This window comes from Ambystoma mexicanum, chromosome 1q (genome assembly GCF_040938575.1).
Source record: "Ambystoma mexicanum isolate Mex_15411 chromosome 1q, UKY_AmexF1_1, whole genome shotgun sequence".
Lineage (NCBI taxonomy): Eukaryota > Metazoa > Chordata > Amphibia > Caudata > Ambystomatidae > Ambystoma > Ambystoma mexicanum.
In genome coordinates this window covers 1046119022-1046131239 of record NC_090922.1, presented here as the reverse complement: position 1 = coordinate 1046131239, position 12218 = coordinate 1046119022, and the positions used below count along the sequence as shown (strand labels likewise).

Here is a 12218-nt window from a genome sequence, read left to right as displayed (position 1 = left end):
ACAAACTGCGAGCCATGCACTCTGATGGTCAGCATTCGACGTCAGATAGGGCACGCACCAAGGTTCGGTAGTAGTAAAATTCGCATTGCTGGAGAGTGCCACACCAGGTTCCGTACAAGTACCCACCCCCAAGCCCCACCTCTAACACAAGAACCAGAAAGTGAAGAACACACACAGCACATGCTTGATTTGAACATAACCACCACATGGCTCAGTTCTACAAGTTCACTGACCAGTCCTGAAGTAGCTTTGCATTCTGGGACATGTAGTATGTTAGGTCAATGAGAATATAGCCCTCTACTGCCATCTGCATGCTCTTCCATTGCGCTGGCGAATAGGAGAGGAAAATGCAACGTAGCTTGGCTTTTGATGCACACAAACCGGAAGTAGCATGAGCTCTGCGTGTGAGTCTGTTTCTAGGGGCTCTGTGTCAAACGCACTTTTTTTTTTTTAACTGGTCATTATAAATGGCACTTCAAGGTACCACAAGACAAAAACGGGGGAGGGCAGCAGGGATTAACAACTATAACAGTCCTACTAGGCCATGTGTCATTTGGATCGTGCAGTCACAAGAAGTGCAGGGGGAGTGCCAGTTGGAGCAGGATGGGGAAATCTAGCCTGGGAAGGGAAGTGCAGAGTAGAGCATGCAAATACTGGGGGCACGGAGGAATGCCCCTAGGGCTAAGAGAGTGCTAATGGGAGGGCAGGTGGGAAGTGCCAGGGAATGCATGGAGCGAGTGTCCACCTGCTAAGTGCAAGGACGAGGGTGGACCAGGCTTGGTAGGGATGCAGAGCCCGCCAGACCAGTGAGGGGAAGGAAGCCCAGAAGGGCAAGTGCAGGTTGGGAGGGGGGGCAGGGAGGGTGTGGTGCCCTGTAGGACACAGAAGGATCCAGGGAGACAGTCAATGCGGCAGATGGGGCCATAAGCAGAAAAGGGAAGGAATAGAAGAAAATGAGGGTCTTAAGAAGCTTCCAGAAGGAGATCCGGCTCAAGCCAGAGAGGGCAGCGAGGCCATTCCAGAAGGAGGCTCCTGCAGAAGAGAGAGATCTACCCCTCACTCTCTGCTTGAAAAATCGTCTGATCTGCAGAGTTAGAGCTAGATGACTGAATGGCTCTAGCAGGGAGAAATTTAAGGAGAGATTGTTGGACGTTGCAGGGCTCCAGAAAGCATTGTGGATGATGCAGGGGGTCTTGAACGTGATCCGCACATGAACCAGGAGCCAGTGGAGAGATTTTAGGGCTGGAGAGATGTGGTCCCTGGGCTTGAGGCCAATGATAAGTCTTGCAGTCCTATTATGGATTAGTTGAAGGGGGGAGGGGGATAAAGGCAGAGTAGTCCAGCACAGAGAGAGCTCTTTAGACATTGAGTTTCTGCGGGAAGGCGAGGAAAGGGAGAACGCCTCCAAGGAGGTGCAGCTGAAAGTGGGCCTTCTTGGCAAGGTCCATGATCTGAGGAGAGAAAGGGTACACAGGGCTCGAAATTAGGATGGGATAAGCAGGAGCTACAAACAGCTCCTGGGTCTCCAGCAGTGAATGGTTAGCAGGAGCTACTATATAGCATTACGCAAATCTAACATACACATAAAATGCATACATGTCATTTTATACATTATGCATGACCCCTTATGCTTTAAATCTCAAGTTTATTTACAGAGTGTCCCAAATGCACAGAGTTAAATTCACATAGTTGTGTTTGTTCGCCATCTGTTGGCCAGAGGAGCCAAAAGTGCCTCCGGGTCACTGTGGTTGTAAGCTAGCCAGGCTCTTCTAGGCTACTATCAGGAGCTAAAAGCTCCCCTCAATTTCAAACCCTGGGTACAGAGGAGAATCTCCTGTCCTCGAAGTGCAAGGATGGGTTGTTCAGGACCGTGGTCCATAAATTGGTTGGAGGGGTGTAGCATTCGGTTTGATGTCTACCGGGAGGGGAGGGACGTTGCCGTTTCTGGGTGCCTTAGCGGGCGTGCACATGCTGCCATTACATACAGCAAAACTACAAGTGCCAAACATAAGATGACCGGGTGAAAAGAGAAGGGGCCCTTGTGGGCCGGAAGGACCGATCCCGTCCACATGGGCATTGGGAGAAGGAAAGGAATGGGGAAGACACCAACCTAGAGGGATTGGATAGCAGGTCAGCGTCATAGAACAGAAAGCATACCCTTTCTGAAGTGGGGCGAGATAGGGGCGAGCAGCAGCAATGGGTGCAACGTGCCTGTGCCCAGACATTGTCCCGGGTTTTGCCAGCGCTTGTGGTGTGGGAGAGGGTGGTAACCAGCCTCAGACGAGTGATTAGATAACATGGGCCAGGCCACTGCAGCTAAACCGGTTAAAGTGCCCAGCAGAACGGTGCCCACCTGTTGCCCTCCGGAACACCCATTTTGGATTCAGATCCATTTAGTTAAGAGTCTGTCAAGCTCTCTGCCGCTTCTGTTAAAGCAGGGCAGCCAACCTGTGCTTAAAAGGGGATTTCACAACATTTGGTGGCTCTTTAAAAGTAGGAAAACACAACACTTAGTGGAATTAATGTTTCAATCCCTGAAGGACGTTGGCCAGCCATATTTCTTGTGTTCGGTGGATGTGGGCGGTGCGTGCAGAGGAACAGAGTTGCATTATCTGAATGGCTGCAAGTTATTGTATACATGGTTTCAAACTAATGAGCTCTCTCGGCAAAGTGTTCTCATAATACAAGCCCAGGCTCAGCGGCGGCCCATCCACTGACGCACACACAGGCACACTTAAGCATTCCCAGACCGCTTGCACCACCGAAAACGCCACAATGGAAAGTGGCACAAAGGAGGCAGAAACACCATTAACGTTAAACGCCAAACGAAAGCAGCCTCGCCAGAAAGAACCCGGCAAAAAACAGCAAACATGTAATTGGGATTTTAGCGTTGCTTCCTTCGCCCCCCCACAAGCAGAGCTTTTTAATTACTGGATGTCGAAACAGAATACCTCCTCGACGCATTCATGTGCAGCGGCCTATCAAACCATTTACTCAAATTAAATGTGTAATCCTTCAAAACGCCTGCCTCCAAATTAATGAGTTTGAGGAGCGCGGGTTCACCTGAAAGGCTCCCGGAGGCCGGGTTCCCTTAAATTCGCTCTGTAATTGCTTCGGGGAGCGGGTGAAAGGGAGTTCGGTGCCCCACAAAGGCTTACCCACCCCCGCATCCCCAAAGCAGGTTCCAGCTGGAAACTTCGCACTTGCTAGACTCCGTCCCGCCTCTTGCCACTTTTAACTTCTTAAACCTTTACAAGACGTGCCTGCTTTTAAGAGGAAAGGTAGGTGGGTGGATGGAAGCTGGGCTGCCTCGGGAGATGAAGGCAAACTTACACACGCCATGGAGGCTACTTACTATTTCGGGCGGGACCCTCGAGGACAGGAATGGCTTAACCAGGCGGGCGGAATGAATAAAGGCACCACGTACACTCGGAACTTGCTGGGGGTTTTAAGAGTATGCAGGTGTGGGCCAATAGACATGGGGCAGAAAGCTAGCTCCTGGACGCGCTCGGCATCCACAAGCGCATTCGCGCTTGCATGAGTGACTTAACACATGTGACAGACAGAGCATGGGAGTACGCCCGTTTCATGCCCCTGCTCGTACCCAGTACCCCCGCCCAGAATCTGTGTCAGAACCACAAAGTAGGGCAGAACTCTAACCCCACGCCCAATCTGCAGGAGGGGGTCACTCAGAGGCGCTGTGTCCCGCCTCACAAAGAGTGGCGCCTGCAGTCGGTGGGAGGGGAGCCGTCTTCATATAGGTTTATTTATTTGTATTGCACACCAGACCAGAAGGTATCAGGGCACAGAGGTTGCAAAGTAGATTCACAGCTTGGTACACAAAAATAAGTTACACATGGCAAGCACATACAGAGCAACATCTGTGTGCAGTCACAGGCAGCCCCTGTGCTGCTCGACCAGTGTGGTGGGGTTTGTAGGTGTTAATGGGGGGGGAGGGGGTGCTTGTAGTGTACCCAGCATGGTGCCATTGGGTCTGCATTCTCCCAAATAGATTGTGTGAGGGAGACACGGCGCGGACGCAGCGCTCATTTCTGCTGGCAACGCCACACGGGAGGGGAGTGGGTGCTTTGGCTCGGGGGCCGCGCAGGTGGAGCTCACCTGATGTAGTCGTTCCTGCACAGGATCATGCCGCTCTTCGTGTAGCACGAGGTCCCGATCTCGCCCAGCTGGGCCTGGCAGCAGGAGCACTTGAGGCAGCGGCTGTGCCAGTAGCCGTCCATGGCGTAGAGGAGGAAGCGGTCGGCGATCTTGCCCCCGCAGCCCGCGCAGCGCTTCCAGCACAGGGAGGCGGCCGAGACGGGTGCCGGCTGCGAGCCGCTGCCGGGGTTCACCATGACCTGCAGGGGGGCGAGAGAAGACATTAGGCTCACAGTAGCAGCCCCCTATCTCACATCTGGAGGCGGTGCCAGCTGCCAGCCTCATCAAGGAGTCCGGGGCAGGCTAGGTTCAGACTGCCCCGGCATTAATTGCCACAGCACACTTCAGGGCATGCAAGCTGCTAGAAGTTATGAAATAAACCCCTTCTTTAGTAGCCACAGTTTGGAGATGATACAACTTTTTTCCCTTGCATTGTACCTTGTAAAATGAATGTCTTCCCACAATTGAAACTCGGCAAACGACACGGACTCGTTCTGTCTTTTACTTCCCTCTGCCCCCCCCCACACACACACAGACTAAGCGTCGGTGCAGTTCTGAACTTGTCTCATGTTCGGGCTGAGGGAGGTGCGTGCAAAGCGGTGGAACCGGTCCCTCGTTTGCTAATCCCTTCCTGTTTTTGGTTGGTTCACGCACCCGGGTCAGAGCCCTCTCTGGGTTCTAACACCACGAGCTCCCCCTCTGACCTGGTTAACAGATCAGGGGCTTTGGGGCGCCTGGTAACCCCAAACAAACACTACTCCACTTTAGTCCGGCTAATCTGCCCCTGATCCGCAATTCAGAAGAGCAAGGACAGGCCTCTGATAAGAGTCTGGGGAGGTGATCAGCTGAAGGGGGCATTTGAATTGCAAACTAGTCCCGGTGTGTCTCCACAATGAGCAGGCCTGCCTACTTCCCAGCCTGGGGGAAGTGTGGCCAAGACGCATTGCCTCGGCCCTTTAATCTGGCCAGATCAAAGAGAGCGGTGCATTAACTGCCCTGCCCAAAGCGGCCCTCCCAGCCTTGAAGTCTATGTCCCCTTAGGGAAGGGCCACCACATTGCACTAAACAAGTGGCACAGTCCAAGAGAAGCCCAGCTGCCCAGTGTGTATCTCTAAACAGAGTACTACAAGTACCAGAATGCAAAAAGAATACCACAACCCAGCCTCGAAGTATATGCCCCTTCAAAAGGAAGGGCCACCACATTGCACTAAACAAGTAACGCAGTCCAAGAGAAGCCCAGTTGCCCACTCCACATCTCTAAATAGTACTCAAGTACCAGAATGCAAAGAGGAAACCACCAGAACGGAGCGAGCGGTTCAACCCCCGACATGGGCCAACCTGAACATCTCCTGCAACATAAACAAGCACGTGCACTTTCTAAACAATCCGCATGCCGGTCCAACTAACATGTTATGGGTGCCAATGAGACAGGGTACACTTTGCAGCTAAGCAAGTGTCAGAACAAGACAGCACCCTGCAGCACGTTATGCTCCCCTACGTTCTAACACAAGTCCACTTGGATGAGTGGATAACCGCCTCACACATGCTCCATCCTCGTCGTCCTTTGCGGTAGTGGTTTTGGAGGTCCCTGCCAGATGCCCAGACGGCCCCGCGTCAGAGGACAAACTCATCACACAATCAATATGGCTGCGAACTTCACAGCAAATGAGATGCGGTTCAGGGGCCTTTAAGTGGACGTAAAAAATAAAAAGACATTTGCCCAGGAACACAGCCCTCAACATGTGTCCCAAAACCGCACAATAAACCAGAATCGGAGCAATTAAGCTGTAACACAACACCACGACTTGGAAACCGGGGCCACTCTAAAACCCATTAGCATCGCAGTTATCCAAAAGGCATCATACCTTTATGTAAATTGATTTATCCGATGCATTACCCCAGGAATTGCTTTTGTTACGTTTTCAGCCCTTGCACGCAGGAAAAAAAAATATAAGAGGCTACATTTCCTGCTAGCGAGCCTTTCAAGTCGTCCCGCGGCCTTTTAATCGCCTCGCGTTTCTTGAAGCAGGTTTTGTGCTGCCTGCCTGCCCCCGATCCTGCTTGAAAGGTAAATATACGAGGGAAAAAAAACGGAAACGTTAGACCGAGAAAAGCATCCAGTAACCCCATTAGCCAAAGCTCTTAAGGACAAGCAATACCTTAATGCTGATTACATCTGAGAGATGAATCAGGGCCACTGACCAGAAAGTGACTCCTCGGATAAGTGGGGGACAGACAGGGGCCTCATCGAGTTTCATTTAGAGGTAGGGAGGGGAAAGAAAAAAAAAAAAAGCTTTTAACTTAAACAGGCGCACTCTGGTAATTACAGAGCCAGGCAATTTAGGGACTGGAAAGGCAAGCTGGCAGCTAGAGAGAAACTCGCTCCCCTCTTAACTACCTCCCTGGTGTTTTTATAATGGAAGGCCTGCGATGGGGGCACCGTGCGCCTGGTAACGCGTTGCAGGAAGCCGGGGCTGTTAATGCAGGTCTGGGTCTTAATGAAAGAAGGGGGAGTGGGGGGCGGGAGGTGCTGGACACTGCGAGGCTGTGCACGGGACAGGGTTTGCATACAAGATAGATGAGCCCCTCTCTGTTCCACAAGACCCCTTTAACGGACCAAGCAACTAGTTAGTCCCGCAATGGGGGGTGGGAAGGGGTGTTCTCCCAGACATTAAGTGCTTCTGGTGTGTTAGCAAGATTCGTGGAGCTGGGGGTGTGACCTCTCTTCCAAAACGTCTTGGACCCGCCTGGAAAAGTCAACGTGAAGGACAAATTGAAAGTGAAGGGTGCAGCTCTTCCTCTGTACCCCGTACCCCCCATAAGATCCACCGATGCTGCACTGCCCGCCTCACAAAACCAACAACCTAACCCCCAAGCCGGGGGGGCAATTCCTGGATCACTTACAGCAATCCCAACCAACAGCGGCCACTGACAGGCAGGGTGCCCCCGCCACCGGACTCCCAATGCCCGCCGTTTGCTCGGGTGGCACCTCCGCAGACTTGATTAACGTGCCTGCTGCCATTCGTTCGCCCCCCAACAGGCAAGCAGAACAAACACCCTGTGGCTGCTCCTGGCCTCTCCCATCACCATTGTTTTGACTCGGATCACCAGTACTTGCCTTGCTGCGCCCCCCCCCGTCACCAATGTTCCCCCCTCTCCCCTCGCCCATCACCCGTGCTTTGCCTACTTGTCCTCTTACCACCAGTCATTTGCCTCCCTCATCACTCACTAGGGCTTGTGCCCCTACTCATCAGTACGATGCCCGTTGGCCACTGCCCCCCCCCCCATTACTGCCCTCGCCCCTGTCTTGGATGCATACAGAAACTCCTCTTTTCGGAAGTAACCAGAGCAAAGACTTTACAACAAGTTGGCAGGAATCGTGGGGGTCTCACGCGGCTGCTTTTCGGGTGTCTGCGCCCACCAGTGCCAACAGCAGTCACCCCAGGGACTCGAGCCTTGGCGGGGAAACGGGCACAGTCCCTTACCTCGCTCTGGGAACGCGGCAGCCTGGCGGCCGAAGGAGGCGGCGCAGTGCTCGGCCCCGGCCTGCCCGAGGTGCTGGGATTCCTGCGGCGGAGTACCAGGGGGCGGAAGCGGCTCCTTCTGGCCCCGTCGGTACTCTATATTCCGGAGTTCAATGCTCCACGCTGAGGGAGAAGCAGCAAAGCGCGGTAACACCAAAAAAACAAACAAAAAAAACACAGTCCGGTTCAAGGGAGCCACGGCTCTGGAGCACGGAGAGGGCAGGCGGAGCTGGGCTGCGGGGACTCCGAATGTTGCGGCTGCGGGGACTCCGAATGTTGCGGCTGCGGGGACTCCGGCACCTCCGGGAGAGAGAGCGGGCACGCGAGCGCCTGCAGGCTGAGGGGACTGGCTGGCTGCGGTGCGTTCTTCGCTCCCCACCCTGCTCGCTCTCTATCCAGGCATGTGTTAGTGACAGAGGAAACCCACAGCCGTCCAGCCCCGGCTCCGCCCCGTGCACCGCCTCCGGGCGGAGCCACTCCACGCACCAACTGGAGGACGGCGAGGGCGGGGCAGCGGGACGCGGAGCCGGCTGCCAAAACACAGGCCGCGCTGTCAGCGCGGAGGGGCAGGCGCAGGCACGGTGCACGGGAGTCCCGGAAGGCACAACCGGAGGCGGGCAGGAGGGCCACCTCTCAGCCCAAACCCCAGGGCAGGGCCCGCTGGAATCCAGGCTTCCTCTCGTTGTATTGGCTTCCTTCACATTGGGGAGCTTTGCAAACAGAAACGACACATGGAAAGATGGCAGTGTTGGAGGAGTAGTCTACGTTCCACCGCTTCCTGGTTATAGGGGCCAGATCACCGATGTGTTAAACGTGGGGGAATCTTCCTCTCAATTTCGCCTTTTCCTTACAGCCCCTACACAGACACCCACTCAAATGCCAACTCGGATGACTACAACTTCAAGTGGGAGTCCCTTCAAAATCACACTCTCAAACTTGAGTACTTTAAAGGGGATCACACACACACGTCTCTTAACTCGCATGCTTTTTGTGGGGGTCACCTCTCATGGGGCCCGTTCACTCAGTTGCACAGCCACAACCCCTAAATTCAATAGGCTCTCAACCTCCAAAAACATCTGTTTTCCCCCGCCCAGGGGGACACATAACGCTGAGAGGTAGGTAGGCACACGTCTCTGAAGTGACCGCCCTTGTGTGTACTTAAACTCGCGTTACCCTCTGCTTGAGTGAAACACAGATGCTATCTGTGTGCCGCCTAAATTGAAGTCCTGGTGAAGTGTGGTTGCTGAGAGAAGGAAATGGAGAATGGTGGTCGTTTGCTACTCCACCTGCCTCCGAAGGAAACGACTGCGGCCTCGCGTGCAAGGCTAGAGACTACCTGAAAGGCAGGCTGCTCACGTAGCTCGCCTGATGCCCAGTGCTTATGGGGAACAGATCTGTGCTCGAGACTAGGGTAGGCTTTTAACATCCTTTTAAGGACGTCTAGAGCTAACTTCGCCGCTACTGAATTTGCCCACTTGACCTCTCTTGCTATACTGCCTCGTACTTGATTTTAAATCCACGTAGTGTTTAAATATGATGAATTGCAAACTCTTACATTTGTGTTTCGAAAAAATGTGTTTGTGAAACTTGTAAAGTATTTATGTATGACGTCGAAAGATGAAAAAAAGAACAACGAATATATCCACAGTCTCCCAAGATACATCAACTTCACCCATGATCTTGTTTTGGGGCCCCTTTTTACAACTTTCACATGTTGAATGCGAGGGATATGGGGTGGGCCATGACAGGAACCCCGTTTCATACATACACTTTTGGCAGGAGTCGTTACAGGTGAAGAGCTGGTCACGTGAGTTAAGCACTGAGATCTGTGATCATCCTTCAAGTCACTGGTTTGAACCACTTCATTGGCAGATCAGTCTGTCATCCTCCAGACATCTATACACTGAGTAGCATTACGTTGTATAATAGTAGCAGTAACGGTAATGTTATTTCCAGCACTGTGAAATGATACACTCTGCAATAGCAAAACATTATCCATAAATGCAGAGAAACATAATGGTACCTTATTTATATACATTTTTCGCACAACTGCTTTACATAGAACATATTTGCATACAATATCACTAACTGAAGTTAATTCTCATTTATCAACCCTGGAAGGATGAAAGGCTGAGCAGCAGCAGTGAGCGCTCAACCTGCTGAGCTATCTTACCAACCGGAATGATGTTAAAGTAATAATTAGATGAACATTCAGTTTGCAGAAAGTTGTTTGGGAGCTACATTCACTTCACATCCTGTTTTCACTGGGAGGAGTGCTTAACATCATTATTACAACTAGGGCTTGCTGTATGCGTGCAGTATGCATTAGAGTTGAATAGTGTGTAGTTTTAGAAGTTGGATTGAATGACCTCACTGTAACTTTTTTGTTTGGAACAGATTACCTTAGCAGGCCTCTCTGTAATGGAGATCATTGTATTGAGCCACTGGACAGTATGATCATGACAGGTTTCTAGAATGGTCCAAACATTTACACACTCTCCACTGACATGTGTCGCAGTTACATTTTCATCATACATAGTAATTCAGAAGATCCCAAAAATCTGCCTGGATTTTACAATGCAATGGGCCAAATGAACTTCTTTGAAAGCACAACAATGTATCCCTTAGAACACTTGACCCTTTGGAGGTCTACACATATGAAAAAGTTGCTATTTTTAGAGGAGGAATTGGTCACAACTTGTAATTATCATTAAGTAATGTGCAAGGGTCCAACCCATGAAACCATAACAGTTAGATATGAAGAGGGGCTTTCCATGGAAAGCTATTGAATGAAACCCTCTCACCATGGTTGCCTTGTGACCGCATCTCCTGCTTTTTTTTTTTCAAGAACGCAACCAGAACTGAGATGCCTGTGAACACAGGTACTTAAGGGAAAACCTTGCATACAGGGCAGCAAACGGGCCTTAGCAGAACTGAGCTGCTCCTGCAGAGTTTGTCTTGTTAGATCTCTGCTCCATCCCAAGAACCAGAAAACTCCCAGATGTGTCCCCAAGCCAAGCTCTCAAGCACGAGCATTCCACACTTCAGAAGACGCGGCATGTGAGACTGATTGCAGAAACAGCTAAAGGCACTCGCATACTGTTCTGAAGCTGTCCAAATTGGTTCATGTGTCTTGCAATTTGCAGACATTTTTTGTTAGTGTGAGTATTGTAATCAAGTGTAAAGAGCAGAGTCTAACTTTCATTACTCGCTCAAAAGGGTTTCTTGCTAAACCACAATCACAGACTTCTTGGGCGAGGTAGCTGCCTCCCCAAACACCAAACACTTGTGGGGTCCCACAAGCCTCTTGCATCGCCCCTACTCTATATAACATCTATACAAAACCCCTCTTCGACCAACTTGACAAGCCAGGCATCTCATTTATGAATTACTTGACGACACACAAATCCTTACCCCTCTCTCAGGAACCTATGCCCAAGACTGCTCTGCTGTAAACTCTATGAAATAATCCAAACTTTGATGGCCAAGCACAGCCTGTGCCCGAGTGACAAGAAGACAGAACTTCACTAGTTGGTTCACCAGCCCTTCTTGCCAGTCTTGGCCCAACCTATCAGAGCTTCGACATAGATGGTCATGACACCGCAGTCTCCACATCTATAAACACATTGGGTGTCTACCTTGATGCATCCCTGAACATGGCCCACCAAATCAACAATATCTCTTCTACCACAGCCTACACCACTAAACTTAGAAAGGCAAGCAGACCTTTCCTGTCGCCCGCTAACCGGCTCCTTGTGGCCCGTGCCTTGATAGGATCCAAATTGGATTACTGTAATGCCCTACCCTGGACCATCTGAAAAACATAGAAGGCTATAAACAATGCCCTTCGTGCTGCACTTGACCTAAACAAAAGGAACCTCATATCGGAAACAAGAATGCAGCCCACTGGCTCCCTGTCAAGGACCCAATAACATTCAAATGCCTCACGATTGCCCACCGCTACCCAGCTAACGCTGCCCCCCCACCCCCACCTTACGCAGAAGATCTCACAATACACACCTGGAAGAACTGTCAGATCATTAACAGCCAACGTCTACTTACCCCAAGATTCAGACGGAAACTAACAGGAGGTTCTAGCTTCCCGGTGGTGGTAGCAAACCCGTGGAACAATTTGCCACTACACCTGTGATCTGAAACCTCATACCAACTTTTCAGAAGAAACACTTTTTTAACTAACCTAGGACACCAACTTACTGTTCACTTCTTCTTTGGATAACAGCTCGTATATAACTATGTATGTAACCCTTTTGTCCATGCTCGCTTTTCATCCTGAATGTAACTAGAGCTGAGATGCCTGAGAGCTTTGTGCGCTGCTATGCATGCCTAAATAAAAAAAATAAACAGACACATATAGTCAGGCTTGGGTTCCTTGAATATCTAGGTGTTGTGTGACCTGGCCTGGGGCCACGCTCCCTTAGGCTCGACCCCTCCTTCCCCAACCCACCCCCCAAGGAAGAGGGGGATCCCAAAGTACATGTTTTCCCTTTCCAGCACTGCTTGCATATGCAACACGTT

General features: G+C 51.2%; 1 protein-coding gene across 3 annotated transcripts in view; it reads right to left on the bottom strand.

Moving 5' to 3' along the window:
• LMO4 (LIM domain only 4) overlaps positions 1 to 8201 on the bottom strand; it is a 43113-nt gene extending 34912 nt beyond the window's left edge. Inside the window, exons 1-2 of one of the 3 annotated variants that reach the window (XM_069641737.1) lie at positions 7644 to 8201; positions 4120 to 4358 (exon numbers count right to left, since the gene is read on the bottom strand). In XM_069641737.1, the coding sequence (XP_069497838.1) occupies positions 4120 to 4355 (236 nt within the window). In that variant the 5' untranslated portion in view covers positions 4356 to 4358; positions 7644 to 8201. Of the gene's footprint in view, positions 1 to 4119; positions 4359 to 4596; positions 4736 to 6023; positions 6183 to 7643 lie in introns of those variants that run through there. The other 2 variants (XM_069641739.1, XM_069641738.1) reach the window with 2 other exon arrangements.
• Between the last annotated feature and the right edge of the window lie 4017 nt (positions 8202 to 12218).